This window comes from Dermacentor variabilis, chromosome 3, assembly GCF_050947875.1.
Source record: "Dermacentor variabilis isolate Ectoservices chromosome 3, ASM5094787v1, whole genome shotgun sequence".
Classification (NCBI taxonomy): Eukaryota; Metazoa; Arthropoda; class Arachnida; order Ixodida; family Ixodidae; genus Dermacentor; species Dermacentor variabilis.
This window is the reverse complement of record NC_134570.1, coordinates 11903062-11927616: the sequence shown is the minus strand read 5'-3', so window position 1 is coordinate 11927616 and position 24555 is coordinate 11903062. Positions and strand designations below refer to the sequence as shown.

Genomic DNA, 24555 nt, shown 5'->3' with positions numbered 1-24555 from the left:
AACCCCCCTTATATACAAAACCTTGACAGACGGTGGCAGTGCCAGGCAATTCGCTCACGAATCAGCAATGCAATGATTGAACTCAGTGAATATGTCTGCTGCATTTTCAGGCCCACAAAGGTATGCTGGCAACTTGGTGATCAATGCCATTTCAAAGTGTGAGATATTCAGAGAAAATGGATTAGGTGGAACATTAAACTAGAAAATAAAGTTGCCAAAGATCGAGCAAAACAGAAAGAAAGCTGTAGCAACTACCACATGCAGTAGACTTAATACAAAAGGTGCACTGCATGTGTTAGTGAGCAAAACGAGTGTCGCATTGTGTCAGTGTCTGAAGTGCCATGGGAGTGCCCTTCCTAGAATCCCTCAGTGCCAGATCTCCAGTAGTCTCTATATTACTTTTTTTCCTTATGTCCCTCGAAGGCAGAGGGACATAAGGAAGATTTAAAAAAAATTAGCTATGTTAACCTTTCACATGTTTTGTTTGCTGCTGGTCAACGTTTTGTTGGATCTTCCACAGTTTCTTGATCAAGGAAATGCAGCATAGGCACATTGCCAGGAATTTGATGCCTACGGAGTTGCTTTACCTGTTCAGCCACAAAGTGCTGAACACAATTCTTTCACTTTGTTGGCTTACGCGAATGGAAACAGTGCTTTGTCCTTTTCACCTTCACTTCACAATATTTATCTGCTGCAGCAAAGCATGCCAAGTTTGGCAGCCCTCAACCAGCATTGAACTAAATGTTAACAACGCTGCAAAGTACATCGCAAGTGAAAGCACAGTTAAGCATGCATTCAAGTATTGATGCGTTACTGAGCTACATGCATGATTATCTCAGCTTTGTGATTATCTTCCATTAGTGCTTTTGTGCTACCAAATTGGCTGGCTGCTGTGTTTGTAGTATTTACATACTAATGCTAGTGTTAAATGTGGCTGCATTCATACTTGAGATTTTTCTTTTATAACCAAATCTTTTCACTTTACCTACACAATGAAATATTCCTGAGAGGAACTGCAGTGCTCTTCTCTAAACGTGCCCATCCCTACAGCGTCGTGATTATCTCGATGTCTGCCATGCTGGATTGCTGTCACACAGGCTGTGAAAGTTGCGGATAGAGCTTTTCTGATCACAGTAATTTACCAGGACATATTTCATGGCAAAGTCAACTCATCAAAGGTCCATACCTCTTCAGGATTCTTACAGTTGGTGTTAAACAGGCTTGATGCAAACTTTGAAACCTGCAGATTCTTGCAGAGTCTTGCATTGGTCATTAAGTAATAATGTGGAAATAAAGAAACTTGTGCTCTTTGGGCCAAGCCAGGAATTGAAACCTCATCCTGAGTTGCTTATCAGATAATGCAGTTAAAGAACACTAATACTCTAACAAACCAAAAAACCAAACTTGGGGCAACTGGGTCCTAAGGCTGGTGCACTTCTCAATAAGTCACCTGCTCATCAACACTGGTCTGCACAATGAAGAGCTGCATGTGGTTGCGAATTGTGTGGTGCCTTTTGGAAGAATCGGCATATGGGCCATGGAGAGAAATAACAGTGATGACATTCAGCAAAGAAATGCAAGAGGAAAAGGGGGAAAGAGGCAGCTTAGTATTATTATGCCTGATGTAAAAGCATGTTTCACGCCTGCCTCTGCTTCAAAAAATGTTTCTGCTATAGATGTTTTTGTGAGCATTTTATAGTAAAATGATTTAATGTAAAAAGAGCAGAGTGCTTGCTGTATTATGTTATATTAATAATTTCTCACATTACTTTAGTGAAGTATATGCAGTCAGTGATTAATAATTGGGGCTTGTTGGAGACCACCAAAACATCCTCATAATAAGCTAGAAATAAGCCAGAAAATAAGTGTAATTGCCCTACAAATGGCCAAGGAAGGTCTACCATATTCTCGGGTTGTAACTTTCGGGGATTCCTTCAATTTCGTGGCTGGTGTTAAGATGCATTGGTGTCTACAAGCGATGGCATTTCTGGCATGGTACCAAGCACGCCATCTTATCACAGTGTGGCAATGTTGGTGCCCGTTGACATGTCCAGTGCTAGTCATGCAAAATATAATGAAACTGAAACTATCTTTGAAAGTGATCGTTTGAGAATACAGCTCAAGTTTGCCAACTAGTTACTACATGCACATATGCTAGCCTTTTGCGGTGGCCGTGATTTTCTAGCGATGCCTTTTATGCAAATACAATTAAACCATGATATAATGAAATTCTCTATATAATGCAATATTTAGCCTTTCATAACCCCTTCTTCATAGAGCACCATTTATTTAGAACCTGAATATAACGAACTGTGTTTGTATATGATTTCAATATAACAAAATTTCACCTCCACTGCAAAGGAATGCTGAGACAATAAATGGAAACTTCTGCGGACGCAGATGGTCAAATGATTGAATTACAAGCGGCTGCTTGCAGACGGGCACCTCTCAAATGGCATGCTGCGCCACAAGAGCAACCGCCAAAATAGAGCCGCATCATGTTCCGTAGAAAGTCCAAATGTGATAAGATCCTATCGCGCCTTGCGCACTTTGTGAAAGTGTGCGAGGGCTAGAAAGAAAGGTGGTGGCTTTACGCACGAGTGCCGCCTCCCCGTGCGAGCGAAGGGAAAGAGGAGAACGAGCTCATGGTAACGCGCTCAAGCGTGGCCGAAGGACAGGGTGGAGGGAGCGGTTAAGCGGGCACGTGTCACGATTTCTGGGGCCCGTCTCGGCCATGGCTGCACATGACTGTTTAGAAGTAATCTGCCACGTATGCAAAGAGTGGGCATGTTGAGATGGCGTGGCATCATGTAAGCTGTCTTCCCGCACGTTTAGTATTGGAGGTTGCGTAATCTCGAGTTTCGGGGACCCGCTGGAGCAAGAAGCAAACCATTTGATCCCCGCTGCCAGCACTTTTCATGGTAGCGTCATCCCAGTGTGGGCGATGCTATCAGCCGCGTATGTACCGCTGATTCGTACCGCCGATTTGTACCGCCGAATTACCGCTGATGTAAAAATATCGTCGACGTGGCATGAAACTGAATAAAGGGAAAATGAGACATCCACCCGTTCGTAGCAATTGCTACAAAGGAAACCCATACGGGTTCCTCGAAAGAAAAGCCTCATAGTTGAAGAAAAATTCGTCCTGGTCCGGGACTCGAACCCGGGACCACCGCCTTTCCGGGGCAGCCGCTTCTACCATCTGAGCTAACCAGGCGGCTAGCAGATGGCAGAGCGAAGTCGAATTTGTCGACAACACGAAGCAAAGGCAAGAGTTTGACGTAGTAGTTCTGCGGAAACCCGCAAGGTGGAGAGAAGTAATGAATAAAGGGCAGTAATGAAGTAAGTAATGAATAAAGGGCAGAATAAAGGGAAGTGGCATGAAACTGTATCATTTGTCGCCGACTCCCAAATTCATCAAAATGAAATGTCTCAATCAAAATTTTTTTTTCGATTGCCCGATAATTCTGAAAATTTTCCAGCCCCTTTCCATGTAAGGAAAATTGGTCGGCGATCGTGCTTGTTTGCATAAAAGGTAAAATTTCAATAAACCAAAGCAAATTTTACCTACTTCGTTATATCGAGGTTTAACTGTACTTTTCACGCTTTTTGCGATTCGTCAGTGGTCAGAGCATGGAGTAAGATAAACCGGAGTGCCGACTCGCCTGATAAGTAGTTCCAATTTGTGATTTATTTATTTATTTATTTATTTATTGAAACATTTATTAGAAAGGATGGCCTGTGGCCTAAGATTGTGTCCCGTCAAGCCCGCTGCTTTATATTGCAAATCATAGATGGCATGGAAACTTGTTACTTGCGACTATAATGGCCGTATCCAAGGCAATGATGGATATGAGGACAGCAACAAGAGCCTCGTACTGAAGGCTGCACGGGCCCTCTCTCTGTAAGTAACCTGCGCTCGGACTGTGAAGGAGAGTCCACCTGGTGTGCGAGAATGAGCCATTATGTCTTGATTACACGCTGGCATGACCATGGTTAGCACAGCATATCCAGCACATACACATGGATGAAGAGGAAAAGTTCAGCATTGGTAACGACCATAATCGCATCAAAGTGACCATATCCTCTTCTGTCTGGTGTTTGGGACTGAAAGAGCACTAAGTGCTGGCAGTGCAGTACTTGCCTGAGGCTGCATATGAGGTTGTGGCTGAAAAGATAGAGCTTTGCCTCCTTTCATCAGAACCATCCAGCTGTGACATGTTCGTATGTGAACTGTGACAAGTAATGGGAACGCATGAGCTATGCACGAACTCATGCAGAGGGCAGAAGCCCAAAGCTTGTCGAGACAACGAGGAAAGCATTACGGGACAACCTGGCCGCTTGATGTATGTCAGATCGCTTGCACAGTCAGGCAGTCGGAATGCTCCTCTCCAACAAATTCCAGCAGTCTTGGCAGCACTACCTGGGCTGCAAAAGATCTATGCAAGCATTAGTGCAGCGTAAAATAGATGCACTAATGCAAGCATTAGTGCAGCTACTTTACGTTGCACTACTGGTTGCACAGATTTTTTGCGTGGCAACACTCAACTTAAAGCGCTTTCCGCAGGTGGACAAAATGGGAAAAAGATGTTCTGAACATACATCTCCTCATTAGACCTTAGACATTAGTAGAGGAGGCCATCTACCTCCTCTACCAGTGCTTCGACATAAGCTTAGTGGTTAACTAATGACCGGCCTCCAGAAACACACCGGACAGTGCCTACCGGTGCTGTACATTTCTGTGCAGGATAGCCAAGAGTCAGTGAACACTGACATCCTGAATTGTCCGTGCCTGAATGAGGAGGCCAACACTTGGCAGGTGTCCCCAGCAGCAACGACGCGGCAATAACATCAAGCCCAAGAGGTTGACGGCATTCCAGCAGGCCTCCTGAAGCATTTTGGTGATACAGCTTGAGAATACCTCGCTGTCATCTTTACTGGATTTCTGGCAGGTGATGCAGTTCTTGCTGAATGGCTGTGCGACAGAGTGACCCTCTTGTGCAAGAGAGGTGGCAATGGGGGCCTCTTGCGTGATTACCGCCAGCTAGTAGAGTTACTAAAAAAAATTCCCGCTAACGGTGACAAGTGTCCTCTACCAACCATGTGCCCAGATTGTAAAGAGCTGAATAAGTGCGTGGGCGGAGCGTAAGAGAGTCCTTAGGAATTACAAAATGGATTCACAGCAAACAGGCGTTTGGTGACAACCTTTTCATGCTTGCGCAGTTGATAAACATAGCTTGGAAGGAGTCACATGGTCTTGTCAGATGCTTCTTGGATGCTTCCAAAGCTTACGACAATGTGCCACATAGCCTGCAGCTCCAACGTATGGCGGATCTGGGAATACCACAAGTATGGATGGATATATTACGCCGGCTACGCAGTAGAAATACTTTGCCATATTCTGTGGTGTTGCAACAAAACCAGTGGTTGTGAGCAGTGGTTCAAAGCGTGGATGTCCTCTTTCCCCATTGTTGTACATGCTCTGTGCTTCGGGGTTGGAGCTGCTGTCTGCTTGACTGTGGCACAGGCTTGTTGCTCATTAAGCATGGACACTGCCCGCACCGTTGTTGCAGATAATACCGTCCTCGTTGCAGATCGACTTGGGGACCTGCGATACCTAGTCACAAGATCTTGTTTTCACCTGTCGAACCTAGGCCTCACTTTCACATTGATGGTCCTCCAGTTTTCAAGATCTCAGCCCAACACGCCAATACTGCTGCCCAGTGTCGAACATGTCTTATAGATGGAATTGGCATTACATTTACCACGACATCTAAATGCTTTGAGACATATAAGAATCGCATCTGCCAAATCTCGCAAAGTGCAGCTAATTTACTGTGAAAGATAAGCTTATGGGGCTGCAACTGGTAAATGCTGGTTCATGAGATGTAAAAGTGTGTACCTGTGTCAGCCCTGACGTTTGCGAATGCCATGATTTTTCAGCTGAAACCAGGGCATGGCTGAAGTGTGGACAATGGGAGGTGGGCCAGTGGGCCCTCGGATGCCACGAATGGGTGGCTGTGGAAGCAATCTGAGCAGACACCGGATGGTTGACTTTTGAAGCATGGGAGGCAAAAAGTAAACTTGCCTATAAAGGAAGACTCTGCCTCCTAGACTATCCCCTCAGGGGCGTCTGCATCAGCAGGCATTTGGTGTGTTCTGACACCACATACCCAAGCATATGAGGGTTAGACTCTCCCAAAGGTAGCCATGGCGCGACTTAGCCAGGTCTGGGGAAGGGGGGGATCCTGGGGATTGAGCTGATGCAGGGTGTTTGGACCTTTAAGGCCCCCCGGCGGAGACAACACACCTCTTTGGCCTCTGCTTCACATAGGCGGCACTTCCAGACTGGCCTACGTGAAGGAAACTGGTGGTCGCCTTTTCCTGTCCTGCTCTTCAATCTTAGTTTTTCTCTCTTTCCTTTCCATCTGTCCTGTCTTCTATTCCCTTCTCAATTCAAAATTTCTGGGTGGCAAGGGTTAACCTTGTGTGTGGGTAGCCAACCTTGGGTATACCATATTCGGTTATAGTAGTGGCGTACAGCTGGTGTTTAGAGCACCTGTTCTTTCAAGGTCCTGCAGTGTCCCCTCGTTGGCTGATGCTGCTGAACAATTTACCTTTACATATGGCAAGTTCATTCCCCCCACTCCCTGATCGCCCTCAGAAATGAGGGTGCACCGAAGTTTTCAAGATTTTGGCAGAAATATTGACAATTTTACACTATTTCATGTAATACATTCAGAGAAAAAACAAATGACAGCTCAAGAATGATTTCCCCTTTTCTGGTTGCAAAAATACTGACTGATGATTTTGGCCCAGGTTATAAAATCTCGAAGTTGGCAAGTGGTGATCTCCTTCTAGAACTCTCCCAAAGGAAACAACATGAAAAACTGTCTGATCTGGTGTCATTCAAAAATTTCCCAGTGAGTTGCACTACACCATGAACACCACCTGCAGAGTTGTTTCTGATACTGACCTCATGGAGCTGACTGAAGCTGAACTACTGGAGGGTTGGAGTGATCAAAATGTGATCAATATCAAGAGATTTAAGGTGAGGCGTGATGGAAAGGAGATCGAAACAAAGCACCTAATTCTAACTTTCGCATTGCGTATGCTGCCTGAAACCATTGAGGCTGGGTCCATAAAGATACGGGTCAGACCGCACATCTCGAATCCTCTCCGATGCTTTAATTGCCAAAGATATGGCCACAGTTTACAGAACTGCTGAGGCCACCAGACTTGCACTAAATGTAGTGCCAAAGAACACTCATCTGACTATTGCAAGAATATTCCACACTGCATGAACTGTGATGGGGAGCATGTTGCATACTCGTAGTCCTGCTCATCGTGACAGTCAAAGTGAAGGAAAACATATTGTTCAAGGAGGCACGCAGGCGGGTTGATTACCTGCCAAAAACAGCTTTGCCAAAGTGGTGTGTCAGGGGGCAGCACCACAATAGCCTCCAGTGGCTGTCCGGCCCACACACAGTGAGGCGGCAGTTACACCGTGCCCCCCCCCCCTTGCCCGGCAGCTGCAGCTAGCGCAGCTCCGCCGCCCCAGCAGAAGGGGCCATCTACCTCCAGGATCATGGCCTCAAAGGTCTCGTCCAACGTGTCGAGGCCTTCAAGTCAAACGCAGCACTCACAAGAGTGCGTGTCCAGCGCTTCTTGTGAGGTGCTGCACAGGCTCTTTCTTAAATACAGAGCACAAAAACCACATTCAACATGGATACACAAATATTACAGTGGAATGTCAGAGGTCCCCTCCACAGTCTCGATGACATTGACGAACTCCTACATAAGTATAATCCAAAAGTTGTGGTACCAGCCCTCAGCCACGCCAAGAAGCTAGCATCTGCAAGATCAATATCCAAGCAAGTGCCCAATGAAAAAAATGCAAGGTGCGTGTCGAAGTGCATGGACGTTATTGGTGCCACTAAGGACTGTAATACCCGAGACAAACTAAAACCTGTCTGTGAATTTATGACCAGGAATCGGTTGCGTTTGGCGGTGGCACTTCAGAAGAAGCTGCAATTCAAAGGAATTTTGTACTAACTATGGAGAAAAGCAAGAATGTCTTAAAAAAGCACAGTCCCTCTTAACTGACATGAACTTGGAAGGTTTGGCAATGTAGGTAAAGAAAGCAAAGAAACAGGAGCTAGATTTATTCTTTTCAATCAAAACTCATAAACCTGATATGCCGTTTAGGACGATAGTTTCGGAGAGGAACGCCTGGCAAAATGTACCCAGATATTTACAGAAAAACTTTGAAGGTCTCACATTCATGGATCCTTATTACGTAAAAAACTCGCAACACTTGGCAAGGTTTCTTACGGATCGCAATCCTTGTCATGACTATGCGTTCAGCATTGATATTCAGGAATTGGATTATTCAATCCCATATGAAAAATTGATGACCTCGGTAAACGATTGCCTAACGAATAATAATGATGAAAGGAAATTCTGCGAAAAAGCCGGTGTCCACGTGCCAGTCTTCATAGAGCTACTTTCATTCTATTTACAATCGACTTTAGTGGCTTGGAAAAACAAGTTATACATCCAGCGTTTGGCAGTATGCATAGGGTTCCCAGTTGCACATGTACTTAGTGAAATATTTTTGAGCAAATTTGACAGTGAAGTTGAACGCCAACTTTTCGGCATTGCTAATCACATCTTCAGGTATGTTGGTGATTTCTTGATCTTCACATAGAACAAGCATCTTTCTCGTGAAGTCATGAACAGTTTAAAGCTTTTTAAAAGTAAAGGACATGAGCTTCGCTGTCACCACGGAATCCCCAATAATAATGAATTACAATTTTTGAATTTGACTGGTCCTCACTAAAGACCACAAATGCTGGTGCTACCGACCTGTTGCAAAACCTGTTGCAAGTTTCGCGTCTGGGCATTCCAAGTTAGTAAGAGGGGCATTGTCAAAGCCAGTATTATGTCCACTTTACAGAAATCATGTGTGCACTCCGTAAGTGAGAGTTTAAAATTCCAGTGGGAAAAATTCCAAAATTTGGGTTACCGCACACAGTTAATCCTCTTGGTATGCAATAACATAGCCATGGTATTAAAGGACGGAAAGAAGCAACTACCAAACGAGAGGGGGGGGGGAGAAAAATGGCATTCATCCCTTATGTTCACAAGTTAGCACATAATTTGAAAAATATTGGAAGTAGGTACAATATTGACGCGAAAGTCACGGCAAGAAATAAACTGGCGTGTATCAGCCCACACGTTGACAAGGTAGTAGAAGCAAGGCATTGCTCTGTTAAACATCAAAATAAGTTTGTTGAATGCAGAATGGGGGTGGTTTACCTGATCCCCTTCCCTTGCGGTAAAGCATATGCGGGGCAGTCAGGTAGATGCGTAAATGATCGACTTGGGAAATACAACGCATCGTTACATTCCACAGGCTATGCTCATCTAGCCGTGCATTGCAGAAACTGCAGAAACAATGGGTGTAAGCCACAGTTTAGCGACACGCAGATTATTTTTCAACGCAAAGATCAAGTAGCCCACGAAGTAGTTGAGGCATACCATATTAATAAAAGGTGTACCGATTGTATCAGTCAGACAACCATTACTCTGCATGATAGAGAGTACTATGTGTATTTAGATAGGAAACACTTGCGATAGAATTTTGTTGCTCCTATCATGAACGTCTTATCTTGCTTGGCTGCGCATGCATGAAAATACTGCAATATCTTTATAAATGTTCATCTGTCAAACAATAAATCAGTTGAGAGTCAATCGCTGTCCTGTCTACTTCCTTTCCATGCCCACATCTTTCTTAGGTACACTTCAATCTAACTCAAATACGAACGTCAACCAACTAGCCCAACTTGCCATCTTATTGAAATATATTCGATTGTCGTAGAAAGAAGCTATAGTCATCCTGGTACTTAAGCATGGCAAAGACCCGGCCTTAGTCAGCAGCTGCAGGCCAATAGCGCTAACAACTGCCTGTGCAAAGAGTTTGAAAAAATGGTAAACCGGCGCTTAATCTGTTTCCTAGAAAGCAACAACAAACTAGACCCCCTTCAATGTGGTTTCAGAGAGGGAAGGTCGACAACAGACCACCTTGTTCGCATTGAGGCAAACATCAGAGGTGCGTTTATTCATAAGCAGCTTTTACTTTCAGTATTTCTAGACTTAGAGAAAGCGTACAACACGACATGGCGATATGGGATGCGATGGGCGCCCATGGGAACATGTTAAACACAACTGGAAGCTATCTGTCCAACCGCACTTTTTCCGTAAAAGTAGGCAATGCTTTATCTAATCCATTCACCCAAGAAACTGGTGTTACGCAAGGGGGCATGCTTAGTTGCACACTCTTTATCGTAAAAACGAACAGCCTGCATACAGTCAGTCCACGCGCAGTGTTTTATTCGTGTATGTCAATAATGTGCAGGTAAGTTTTAAATCATGCAATATTGCTATCTGCGAATGACAAGTGCAGCTTGGAATAAATAAATTGTTTAAAGGGGCACATGAGAATGGCTTCAATATAAATGCCAATAGAAGTACCTGTGTACTTTTCTCAAACAAGACAGGGGTAGCACCACTGCCTAGTATTATGATAAAGGGAGACCAACTGTCTCTGAGCAGCCAGCATGAATTCCTGGGAATCACTTTAGACTCTAAGCTCACGTTTATTCCCCATATTAAATATCTGAAAATGAAATGTCTGAAAACAATGAACCTTCTAAAGCTTCTGTCATGCACAACATGCGGCAGTGATCGAAAGTGCCTTCTGAACTTGTATAACAGTCTTGTCTACTTGTGCCTCGATTATGGAGCTATAATTTATAATTCCGCTATGCCAAGTGCATTAAAAATCCTAGACCCCATCCGCAATCTGGGTACCTGTCTCGCGACCGGTGCTTTCAGGACAAGTCTGACCCAGAGCTTCTACGTAGAGTCCAATCAGTGGTCACTTCATCTGCAGCAGTCACACAGCAGTTTTACATATTTTCTGGGAGTACAGTAAACATTGAACGTCCTTGTTCAACCGTAAACGATATGACCACTGCTACGCTCTTCCACAACTGACCTGTAGTGGGAAAGCCGTGTACTTTGCATGTGAGGAACCTCAATGAGGAAATGGGTGTTCCAGTTCTTGAACGTTGTCCTATGGCTCCAGCAAAACTGTTACTGCCATAGCAGTGGCAGCTTATAGACTGTGATACACCATTTGTGGAGGTCACTAAACACGCACCAGAGACACATATTAAAATGCATTTCCTAGAACTCCAGTCCAAGTACTCTTGCACAGAGTTTACACAAACTCTTCCAAGTCATATGGCGGAGTGTCTTATGCAGCCAACCGTCTATCCTTGTTGGAATCTCGTGCACTGCATCTGGAAACAAGTATCTCTACGGCTGAGGTCCATGTACTTTTGTTGGCTGTGAAGTACCATAAGGAAATCAAAACTTCAAAAAACAATTATATGCAGTTATATTTACTGACTCCTTAAGCATTGTAAAAGTTTTGAAGTCACTCTGTAAACACAACAACCCTGTCCTTATTTAGCTCTATTCCGTTCTGTGTAAAGCTTGTATATCTAACCAGCATGTCATTATATGCTGAGTACCTGGCCGTAGAGACATCGAGGGTAATGTACTAGCAGACCAAATGGCCACATCACTTACATCGCAAACTATTATTCCTACCACTGCAGTCCCTACCACAGATCTGAAGCCTTTACGAAAGAAACTGCGAAGCCACTGGCAACGCTTGGGGGATGCGGAAACAAACAACAAGCTTCACTTGATTAAGCCACACTAAGGTTTCTCGTCCTCCACAACAAAAACACTGCAAATTGATGTCCTATTCCGTCATCTCAGAATAGAACACACCTATGGCACTCATCATTTTCTACTTACTAGAAATGAACCTCCAACCTTCGGCAGATGTGGGAAGAGGCTGACTGTCCTCCACGTCCTCCTGGAGTGTTGGGAAGCCAAAGCTGACAGAAAGAAGCATTTTCCTCTAGCATACCGGCAACACATCCTTCTTCATCCGGTAATGTTTTTTGGTTCAGAAGTTTTTGACACCAAAGCAGTACTAGGCTTCTTGAACGATGTTGTGTTACATATTATCAGCCAATAAAGTCCTAGCACATCTTCTTGCCAGAGGATGCCACTGTGATAGTAGTTCATCCTTCAGGCCCTTGCAGTTTAAGAGCTCTGTTTAGGCACTAGTGCTTCTTGCCAACCCTGGCATATGATATATTTTGTATATTGTATGATCGTTTCTCAATGCACTTCTCATGTTCATAGTACACCTCATTAGTAATTGCCATAATTTTATTACATGTATATCTTACAACTTTAGATGACTATATTTAAGCCTCTTTACAGCCACATCTCATCTACTTAGAATTCATGACTCCACTGCAAACACACTAACACTGGCATGGCACTCTTTGGCCATATCTGGCCCTTGTGCCACTGAACAGCACACATTCATTCATTCATTCATTCATTCATTCCTAGATGATGCAAGGTGGGCCCGACGCCTATTTCAGCACATTAGCTTGAAAGGCATCAAGACTAAGTGGTGTGCGTGCACCCGAACATTGCGCCATAAGTTGGGCTTCATTGCGAACCATGTCGAAGACGATGGTGAACACAAATGGAAAGAAGCTGTGCAAACTGAAGTGCAAGAGGGGGAGTCACTGCAGTGGATTAGTGCAGTGACTCAAAAATTTACACTGCTCATGTCGTAAAGTGTATGTATGACAGCGATATTGGCAGCACCTTGCTCTTTGAGGCACGAGCTGGGATATGACGTTCTCGCAGCATTGTGTAGAGCGTGTTGTGGTAAAGAGGAGAACACTGAACACCTAGTTTGTGCTGTTGAAGTCTTTCCTCAGCATGTAGAGGGTGCTACCCTCCCGCAGGCGTTAAGGTCCCTAGATAAACTTGTTTTATCTAGGGACCCTAGCAGGCACTAGGGTTCGGTGTCACCGCCAATGTTGTGTCAGTAACCAAAAAAAGGCTGTGCAAATGATTGATGAAAACTGCAACAATAGCAGTTATGTGTGTCATGTGTATGTGGGGACGTCGTAGTGAGTGCACATTTCTGTGCATGCCAATGTTACTTCTTTTTTTCTCTCTGTTTTTATTATTACTTTCTTTAAACCAGGTTCTGTGGGGCATTACCTATATCTGTGCACATAGTCTGTAGTGACTTCGTAGGGGCTTTGCCCAACTTTATCTGTTTATAGCATTGGCTAGGATGCTGTACAGCTGACGACCTATTTTAAAGGGTAGAGCAACACATTATCATCACATCCCTGGGTGCTGATGATGATTAACTTCTTAATTACATATTATAGTTTTCAAATTGTAGCTGATGAGCTTGCAAGGCATATCCACTTGAAAGTAATCTCCGGAATGACACCAGTTTAAAGATATGCACCATCAAAGTTGCCGTAAAAATGTGTTGTTTCACTTACTTTTTTATCAAAATGCAAAACAAAGCACAAAGGTAACTGAAACAGCCATGTATTGACCCACACTTTGAGAAATATCTCGAAACTGGTGCCTGCCTGGAAATTCATTTCAATTGAATACATCTTGCAAACTCTCTGCTAAAACTTGTAAATTGCAGTATGTGATGTAAAGTAATTAATTAAGAAGTTAACAACTGAATTTATGGTAATTAGATAAGTGTTTAGTTTTCTTGAGCTAGTAATGTCCACCTCTTTGAATGATCAAGCTCAAGGACAAGAATTATGCTATCTGCCACAGGCAATCTTGAAAAATTCTGTAAAACTTGGAAATGGTCGCCCTGTATTGTCACTTTGCAGTCCGTGCGTTTCATTACCGAACAATCAGTCCAAATCGCTCCAGTGAAGCGCAGCTGTGCAGAATTCTATGCATGCTGCCTATCGCCCATCCACACTAAGGTAATGACAGTGCTGCCATCTATAGCCCGATCTCGTGACCAAAAGCTTTGCTTTCTTGAGTGTATTTTAGTATAGTGTCTGTGTTGGCCAACTTCAATTTATGGCATGTTTTGGCCTGTGCTGTAACATTCAGTGATTGTGGCAGCAGTGCCCTAAAATAAATAAGCGCACTAGTTTTAGTGCCCTCAGGAACATCAGCACACTTTTGTTTAATGCTGGAAGTCTGCTTAAATCAAATGCAGTACTATTCAAGTGACATTCGTGAATGTAGCAGCAGACTGACTCGCACACATTCAAGGCATTTCATATTGTTTTCTACTCAGATATTTGGTGCCAACTAGAGTTACTGTATAGGTTTCTTTTAGGTATCCATACTCTAGAGGCTCCTTAAAGGTAGGTAATACAGTAGTGCTAGTGCCAACAGCTAGGAAAGGCAGAAGGGGAATAGCACCTCTTGCTAGCCTAGCATGGTTCATTAGTAATGACTGGTACTTATTGTGTGAGGTGGGAAACAGACAACACAAAACAAAGGAACATGAAGAAAGCTTGAACGCGATCTGCCAACTGTTTCATTGAAAAGTAGGCCTTGTAGATGGGGGTTCTCTCAAGCCACCTTCGTGCGTTGTGGTTAGGCTTGACGACTGCGGTGAAACGCGACGACTACCTGTGCGGCGCATTGTGGACAAAAGAGAGCACGAGGTGGTGGCGGCAGGGAAGGAAAAGGAAAGGAGGAGGTGGCAGTCTTAAGCGCAATGGACCTAGGGAAAAGAAGACTGGTTCGACACGGCGTTCGAGGAGCTGGAGTTTGAGAAGGCTACCCGGGTGAACTGGTGGGCAGGCTCCCGACCGTTCATGCTCCTGCGGATGTCGGTGTCCAATGCGGCTGCCACCCGCCCACGACTGTTCCCGGCCAGTACTGTTCCTGGTCGACCTGATCTATTGCCGTTCCTGAACATTCGAGCCGCCACCACCACTCACCCAGCCCTTCGGCAAGTCGACGCGCTATGTTCTGCTCAGCAATCAAATCGTCCCATCATGAGCGCGACCTGCTTAAAATGATGAGGACGTGAGTGCGAGCAAGGACTTGTAGCCTAGGGACAGCCAAAATGTGTAACATATATTTTAGTTACTTTGTGACGTGTGCCTCATTCTGTTTGTTTCGTGTAAGATATAGTACTTGGTCATAGTATATGTTATTTGCGAACCAAAACATCCGTGGCTCCATCCTTCGCTGCACCGCATGTCAACAAATGTGATGGTCCGCTATCTTTACACTACATTTCTGGTGCCTGCGACAGGATGGAACTCTCCCTAATACCTTTTGAGTCTTACTTTGTTTATGTGTGGTGGTTGAAAATGGATGTCGAAAAGCTGATAGGCCTTGGTAAAGAGTTGGGACTGACAGGAAAGGCACTCCAGCAGTCGCTAGAGAAGGAGCAGGAGAGAGAAAGCGAGAGATTTGCGCTGAAGCGTGAAGCTGCTAAGGAGGATCACGACAGAGAGAGCGGCAAGAATCGCAACAACCTAATCGAGCAGTCACTGTTGAACCAAGTGATCGCTACATGAGCAGTCAAGGTTTTCGGAGTCCGCACGAGCTAATACCAGCTTTCAATGAATTCCGGGATGAGCTTGATGCTTATATTCAAAGGTTTGAGTGAGTAGCCACTGACCAAGGATGGCCTCATGGCTGATGAGGTCTATCCCCGAGTATGTGCCTCACAGGGGAGGCTCTCACTGTTGTCGGACGCATGTCCGCTGAAGATGCCACTGACTTTGCAGAGCTGAAGTCAACATTGCTTCAGAGGTTCAGGTATACCGAAGAGGGTTACCGAATCAAGTTCCGAGAGGCCAAACCTGAATATGGTGAAACAGTGTGTCAGTTAGCAGGCAGACTGCTCGGTTATTTTGACCATTGGCAAGAGCTGGCCAAAACCGAAAGGACACATGACGCCTTGAAAGACGGGGTCGTCTCTGAACAATTTTTGCATCAATGCGACCAGAAGCTTGCAGTATTTTTGAAGGAGCGAGGCTGTAATGATTTGGGTAGTGTGGCCGCAACAGCGGATCATTATCTTGAACTCCAAGGCCTGACACATCTGGCTAGAAGCAGAGAATGCGTATGTGAAGAGTGGGGCGGCGTCAGAAGAGCCAACAAGCACTCAATGAAAGCCCCATTGCTTCATATGCAATAAACGAGGCCACAAGCCGTCTGATTGTTGGTTGGGAGCCACAGGAAGTCGATCCATGAGCATTGAGAAAAGGAAAAAGCTGCAGAGCTTTCCCAAAAACACGAAGGACTGCAATGAGGCTTTGTGTTCTAGTTATGAACTTGGCCAAACAGCACAAGAAAGCACTCTGTGCGAGCAGTTCCGAATTTCAACAGACACTGAAGACTCCAAATGTGACAAGATCGGTTCGACTGCGGAAAGCCCTGTCAGCTCGAAGCATCGAACAGAACGAATGCCGACCGCACCAGGCTATCTGGAAGGTCAACCTGTGACCGTTCTCAGAGATTCAAGTTGCGACACTGTCATCGTAAAACGCGCACTTGTTCCATCCAAGAAGCTTACTGGGAAATCGCGGACTGTTTATTTATTAGACAGTTCCACTCTATACCTTCCAGAAGCAGAAGTTGATATTGACTGCCCGTTCTTCGAGGGGACGGTACTTGTCATATGCATGGAGCAGCCACTGTATGATGTTGTGTTAGGCAATATCAACGGCGTCTGCCCCTCTCTCGAGTTGCCTGGAAGTGAAGCCATGCTAAAGCCTGAAGAAGGTACAGATGGCTGTCTGCAATGCAAGGACAACACCGTTCCTGTTTGTGTTGATGTGGTGGCTGTATCATGATCCAGTGGCAAAGAATCACCAAAGCTGCCAGTAGTCATGCCAAGCCCATTGGACGTCGGTCCCGAAAGATTGGTGACAATGCAAAAGGAGAATCGAAACCTCAGTGGTTGCTTCGCCGACGTGGGCAAGACTAAAACGACACGATCAGCCACTGCCACATTCGTCATCATCAATGAACTTCTCTACCAGCGTTACAAGTCTGCAACACAGAGAGAAGTGGAACAGCTGGTCGTTCCGAAGGACCTCGAGCATCCGTCCTTAAGATGGTGCACAAAGGCATACTTTCCGGTCACCAAAAGACAAAGAGGATGGTGGATAGGATTTCGGAAGAATTCTACTGGCCTGTTGTTCAAGCAGAAGTCATGCGTTTTGTGAAGTCTTGCGACATTTGTCAGATAACCGTCCCAAAACATCCTGTAGGATGTGTACCTCTTAGAAACATGCTGATCATCAATACGCCTTTCCAACGTGTCGCTATCGATATCATTGGACCCCTGTCACCTACATCGGCCAGTGGTAACCGATATGTCCTAACTATGGAGGACTTTGCAGCCCGTTATCCAGACACTGTTGCATTGCCAAGCATCGCCACTGAAAGAATTGCCGAGGCATTGCTTGAGATGTTTCCCAGGGTTGGAATTTCACAAGAAATAGTAACCGACCGAGGTACACAATTCACCTTGCAACTCATGAACAAGTTAAGCCGTCTTCTGTCTTTTAAACAGCTACTGAGCACACCATATTATCCAATGGCGAATGGTCTAGTGGAATGCTTCAACAGAACGTTGAAGCAAATCATCCGGAGGATGTGTCAAGAAAGCCTGAAAAATTGGGACCGATACTTAGCCCCACAGACAAGGTTGGGTTTCTCGCCCTTTGATCTGCTATAAGGTCGCTACGTACGAGGACTGATGGCAATCCTCGAGGAGCTATGGTCGGGAAGCCAACTGCATGAAGAGGCAAAAACAATGTACGGTTACGTTGTGGAGCTGCAAGAACGGTTACACCGAACATGCGAACTTGCCCATGAGGTGCTTCGAAGGTCAAAGGCTACCCAGAAACAATATTATGACCGAAAGGCGAAAGTTCGACACCTTGCTGTGGGAGACAAAGTGTTACTTCTGTTCCCATCCGACAACAACAAATTAATACTGACCTGGAAGGGGCCTTTTACTATTATAGACAAGAGAAGCGACGTCGACTTTGTCGTAGACTTAGGGACACGAACAGTTACCTTCCACATCAATCTCCTTAAAAAGTATGAGGAGTGAGAATCATTAGCCCCGGCAGAACACCAAGCTACTGTCGCGGTCAACACCTGCAAAGGTGTTGAAAATAGCGACCCTCCATTTATTGCACTCAAGCAGGAAGAAACATACGAGAACGTAAAGATTGCCGCAGACTTGCCAGTAGAGCAAGGTGATCAAGCAAAGGATACGATTTGTGCATTTCAAGACATATTCTCGGACGTTCCTGGCAAGACGCATCTCGTTGAATGCCAACTAAGACTGACCACGGAAGTACCAGTGCACGTGTGCCAATATCTGGTACCCTTTGCAGTTGAAACAGCCATCGAAGATGTAATACAAGAAATGCTGAAACAAGGCATCATCGAAGCTTCGCACTCACCATACCAGTCGCCGGTGGTAGTAGTTACGAAAAAGATGGCAGCATGCGCCTGTGCATTGATTTCAGGCAACTAAATTGAGTGCTCATCATGGACAATGAACCGATTCCGTAGGTTTACATGATGTTCGCCAGGCTAGGAAAGAGTCGCTAATTTTCAAAGTTTGATTTTACAAAAGGGCAGGTACCAGTGCAACCAGGGAGCAAGCAGATGATCGCCTTCCAGTCAGCATTGGGCCTGTAGCAGTTCCATTTCATGCCATTCAATATCAATACCGCGCTAGCTGTTTTCACAGGGCTGATGAAGGTAGTGCACGACATCCCCAATATTTACCACTATTTTGACAATGTGCTATTGTTACAGAAACATGGGAGCAACATGTTGATACTCGGACGTTTATTCCAACAAGTGAAGAAAGCTGGCCTGACCATCAAACCTTCAAAAAGTGAAGTTGAATTCACTTGTGTGAAGTTTCTAGGACATACGATAGGCCATGGTGTCTTACGTCCACAGACGGAGACACTTTAGAAAATAGAAGCCACCACGAAGCCGACCACTAAAAAGGAGGTCCGCTCATTTCTTGGCCTTGCCGGTTATTACTACGACCTTGTGCCAAATTATTCAGAAGTGTCAGCACCCCTCACAGAACTGACTCGCAAACGGGCACCCAACAAGCTCGCATGGAAGAAGTGCCATCAGGAAGCCTTCGATAAACTTCGACACGCTTTCTGCGCAGCCAATTCTCCAGTCCCCAGATTTACAGCAGCCGTTTGTACTACGTACAGATGCCTCACCACGAAGCCTGGGCGCTGTCCTACTGCAACGTCGCAACGGGGTCTCACACCTGGTTGCATATGCAAGCCGGAAGCTACTACTTAGAGAGACACGCTACTCCACCATAGAACGCGAAGGCCTCGCCCTTGTATGGGCCATTCAAAAGTTCCATGTGTTCCACTACAGGAAGCGTTTCATTTTGCCACTTTCATACATTAATTCCGCTAAGCATGTCAACAACAGAGTGCTCCGCTGGAGTTTGCTAGTAATGGAGTATGACTTCACTGTAGAGTATATCAAGGACAGTGATAACATTGGTGCTGACTACCTCAGCAGAGTCTCGTAGCTCTCAAATACGATACTGACTATTGTTTCTGTGAGTGCTGATGTTATTGCTTCTGTGTATTGTGTGTGTGTGCTTTAGAAATGTGTGAACAGTGCAAAAGACTGTGAACTTTCACATGTGTGCAACAAGTGCCAGTGAAACCAGTGCTCTTTCTGCAAGCTCACTCCTCAGAGCAAAGTTGCTTAAAGAGAAACAACTTCCTTGGGTGAGGCGTAGTGTGGTGAAACACAATGACGACGACAGTGACTTCCTGTGTGGTGCGTCGCGGACAAAAGAGAGCACGAGGTGGCGGCAGCAGGCAATGAAAAGAAAAAGAGCAAATGGCAGTCTCGAGCACAGCGGATGCAGGGAGAAGAAGGCTGGTTTGACACGGTGTTTGAGGAGCCGGGGTTTGAGAGGGCTACCTGGGTGAGCTGCTGGGCAGCCTCCTGACTGTTCACGCTCCTACGGATGTCGGTGTCCAGTGCGGCTACCACTCGCCCGCGACTGTTCTCCGCCAGTACTGTTCCTGGTCGACCTGATCTATTGCCGTTTCTGAATGTTCGGGCCGCTGCCACCGCTCACCCAGCACTTCGGCATGTTGACACGCTACATCCTGCTCAGCGATCAAATCGTCCCGCCACGGGCGCAACCTGCTGAAGACGACGAGGACGTGAGCGCAGGCAAGAACCTGTAACGTAGGAATAGCCAGAATGTGTAACATGTACTTTAGTTAATTTGTGACATGTGCCTCGTTCCTTTTGTATAGTGTAAGATATAGTACTTTGTCATAGTATATGTTACCTACCAACCAAAACGTCCACTGCTCCATCCTTGACCTCACTGCACGTCAACAAACGTGACGGTCCGCTATCTTTACACTACAATGACCAGCTCCCTATAGCTTGCCTTATACGGCCAGGCTTCTGCAGTACCAGGGCAAGCAGAAACACGAAAACGCACTGTTGAATAACAAGCACAACAACATTTATTGCTCCAGAGAACTCGCTTGGAAGCAGGTTAGTTACAGCCGAGAAGTTTGCCCCGGTGTCGTGCTGCAAACAAAGGTAGGGTGCGACAAAGGATAGGAATGAGATCTTTACCTGGGGTCCTTCCTTCATCGTGGCTCACACTCTTGTGTCTTCCAGCTGCACCAATTCCAGCAACCCTGCCTTGTTCTTTGCTCGATTTAATGGGTGCAAGGCTCCATGGCCATGGGATGGTCTACGTTTGCAACTGGTTTGCTAGAGGGTTGCGCCACTGCAAGATAACCTGTTTGGCTCGCTGCACGGGTAGAGGGGAAGAAGGCGTTTTCTCTCTTTGCTTCTGTGGTATGCGTAGGAATGCAGGAATATATGAACCTCCATAATTCCCACAGCTTTACAATATATACCATGAGAAAAGTACCTTGAAAAGCCACAAAGAAGAAAGGAGGTGAGTGGAGGCAGAGAGTAGGGTGAAATACTGCACACCTGTTATCGCTGGGACATTAGTTGGCTGTGCCAAATGCATTGCAAGATAAGAGAGTCAGTGCTTCTGTGTATTACTCTGTGGGTCAGAGCAACATTCCGCCCACATTATCAATGGGATTAGCCGGTCATGAACACTGGGTTGGTATCAGCAGAGCAGTATTAGCAAATTACAAATGCGCCCTTTACCAACGCTACTAGAATGTCTAGTAACATTGGCCTTTACGACCTACTGGCTTGGCTTGTCCTAGGGTTTGGCTGTGGTTGGCTAGCACTAGATCAACTAGGCTTAGCTCGTTTCGGTTTCGAGGAGACACCGGGGACATGGATGATGACTTATCAAAACGAAAATCTAATTATTTCTGCTCGACTCGGTGGCCAAATTAGCACACGGCCGCATAGTTGGAGCTCGAATTATTGCATGACATGCTGTATGGTGTACAAAATTTCAATCGTCCTTCTACATTAAGTCTATGGGGCCTGTGGCGGTGCCATGAAGCTGTCAAAATAATCAAGCATGCCTGAATTGGCAGTGTCCAAATAATCGGTCGTTGACCATATAGTCACATAATTTGAAATTTTTCACTTGCAGGAACTGAAGCACGCAGGATTATAGATGAAGCTCGTATTTCAGTTGCGAGCATGATTGGAGCATCGTCACCAGGTGTGTATAACTCGTGTATTTTCGAAAGCTTAATATCATTGCTGAATTGGCACTTAGTCAAATATTCTGCCACCCTTTCAGAAATTGTCTTCACATCAGGAGGGACGGAGGTTTGTTCCTTAATTTCATACTGAGTATTGCATGCTGTGTACTAGTATTTTCTGGAATTATTGCACCATGTCCATATTCCATGATGCATTATCCTAGCATGCATTAACATGTGAGCTTACTGTTTCAGCTGATGTTTCTATGTAAGCACCTGGGTTTTGTGCTTTGTATTTTCAGAGCAACAACATGATTATTCATTCACTTGTGCGGCACTTCAAGAAGACAAGGAGCAGCTTTGCATCTCTCTCAAACTGCAGGATTCCTCATTTTATCACGAGCAACATTGAGCACAATTCAATCGTGCTCACATTGAAAGACTTGTATGAAGATGAGCGCATAGGTAAGCTTGTTTCAGATGAATGTGCTCGGAAGACACTTCAGAACGGGAGGGGACACACACACCTCAGGGAGCATGTATGCAAAACGGCACGCTTATCCGAAACTATGTTTAACCAACTGGCCCTAATTGCTGCTTTATTAAAGGCAAAAATTGTCATCCACTCAACAGTATTGACAGCAGCCAAAGCAACAAAGAAAACCATAAAAGCTTCGAAATAATGCTTTGCAGCTAAAAAGAACTTTGTCTTGGTCTGATAAGAATTTTTCCTTAACAGCAAACCTTTCTGTGAAACCCATATGGGTTTTCCTTATAGCCTAGGCAACTGTTGAGTGGATGACAATTTTCGCCTTCCATTAAACTTCCTCCACCTTTTGCATTTCTGCAGCATTAATTTGCCAGATTTCAGCTTTACTAGGTAAACTTCTTCGTCAGCCAGGACTATGCCTCAAGAGGACATTATATTCCTGGTGTTTGATAAGTACTGAAACAGCAGATACTACACAGAAGGAAGGAACTTGTGTATTGTGTATTTTAACCCACCGTCGTTGCTCAGTGGCTATGGTGTTGTACTGCTGAGCACGAGGTCGCGGGATCGAATCCTGGCCAAGGCGGCCACATTTCGATGGGGGCGAAATGCGAAAACACCTGTGTGCTTAGATTTAGGTGCATGTTAAAGAACCCCAGGTGGTTGAAATTTCCGGAGTCCTCCACTACGGCATGCCTCATAATCAGAAAGTGGTTTTGGCACATAAAAACCCCATAATTTTTTATTGTGTAATTTCAGGTTTTAGTTTAAGGTGTTCTCTATTCCCAGATAACAATTTATGTTCCATAGATGTCCATAGAACATGTTTTAGACATTGCACACACCCTATAGATATCTAGATTTGTCCAAACAACATTATAAATACATACCATGAATAATCTAAGTTCCATCCAAATCTATAACATGTTGCTATAACATTGTAAGAATATCGCAGCTGGACATATGTTACCACTAATAGATGCTCCCTTTAGGCATGCAGTAGGCATGCAGATGTCTATAGAAAATCTAGTGGATCTTACCAGTTGAGGCTAGCGAGCTATACTTGCAGGTGCCTCAGCAGATGTACTGCCAAGGCCAAATTCAATAAGAAATGGACATTGGGTGGCAGCACACTGACATAGCAAGGTCAGATACATCTTGTGTGCACAATAATGCACATGCCTACAATGAGAAAGCGCAGCATATAGTACTTGTTCTCCTGGACCTCCCACCTGGTACACTGAGCATATATTAATTTAACGAAAGTTTTAAAATTAAATTGTATCAGAAAATAGGCAGTGTAGACATATACATACGAGATGCAGACATGATAGTTCCAAAGTATAATGTGAACAAATGAGAAAACAATTCTGTTATAGGGAAGCTAGAAAAAAACGGCGTGTGGGGGAGGGGTGTAACTACTTGTGTGGTCTGCAAAGTCTTTTCATGTTAATATAAAAGTTTTACATTAAATTTAATGTAATCAGCAGGGTAACTCTATAGCTATAGGCTACTACATTTCAGAACAACAATTCTCAGAAAATTTTACTTGAGCCTTCATTGCCTAACCTGAGCCTATGGTTCCATTTTTGCTTCTGCGAAATTTGAGTACCACATTCAATGTCAATGGCATCTCATGTGGAATAAAGCTCAGGGAATTCAGCATTTTCAAAGATCTAGTCGCATAAAAATGTAAATACTAAACTTTAATAACATGTGTTGCAATGTGGGCTTGTTGGTAATGCATCTTGAAGGGGTGAACGGTAGCGTGATAAAAAGATGGGACAAAAGAAAACACACAGGGACACACACAGTGCTAAATTAGTGCTGTGTGTGTCCCTGTATGTCTTCTTTTGTCCAGTCTTTTAATCGCGCTACCGTACACCCCTTTTATTACATCCTCCAACCGATATGCCATCTTAAATAAGCCTTCAAGAAAACTTCAAAATGTAGCCAACCGATATGACATAGCGCATATATCTCTACGATGTCAGTATGTAATGTCCGTGAACAGCCTAATGCCAATGTAGAATGAACTTGAGTAACACATCAGCTACTTGATATTTGCAAAATATATGTTAGTAGGACGTCCTTTACATGTTATGGCAAGGTGTGGTCGAATGAATCATACCTGGGTGTTGAAAGTATATTGGTGGTTCACTGTGTTAATATCTCTGCCTCTCTATGTCACACAAAAACTGCAATTGAGTGAGCCTAGCTTAGTGTGCCTGTGAGCCTTAAACCTGTGACCTCGAAACATGCAGACTAATGAGGAAGCTTGAAAGGAAGCTAGGAGTGTATGACAAGCAATGCAAAAGAAGTAATTAAAGGTGCAAGTAATCAAAAGTGCAATCTTTAGCGATAGAAAGACAGCAGCAGGTATCAAAATCAGGTATATACTACAATTGAGGTAACTTACACAGAAACCATCAAAAATGATGGTTATTA

General features: G+C 44.7%; 1 protein-coding gene across 4 annotated transcripts in view; it reads left to right on the top strand.

Annotated features, from left to right (window-relative positions):
- The window catches only part of LOC142575140 (selenocysteine lyase-like), a 128002-nt gene that overhangs the window by 1347 nt on the left and 102100 nt on the right, over positions 1 to 24555 (top strand). For 3 of the 4 annotated variants that reach the window (XM_075684174.1, XM_075684176.1, XM_075684178.1), the window contains exons 3-5: positions 21563 to 21634; positions 21716 to 21744; positions 21920 to 22082. In XM_075684174.1, coding sequence (XP_075540289.1) covers positions 21563 to 21634; positions 21716 to 21744; positions 21920 to 22082 — 264 coding nt within the window. Of the gene's footprint in view, positions 1 to 11922; positions 12035 to 21562; positions 21635 to 21715; positions 21745 to 21919; positions 22083 to 24555 lie in introns of all 4 variants that reach the window. The other variant, XM_075684177.1, reaches the window with a different exon arrangement.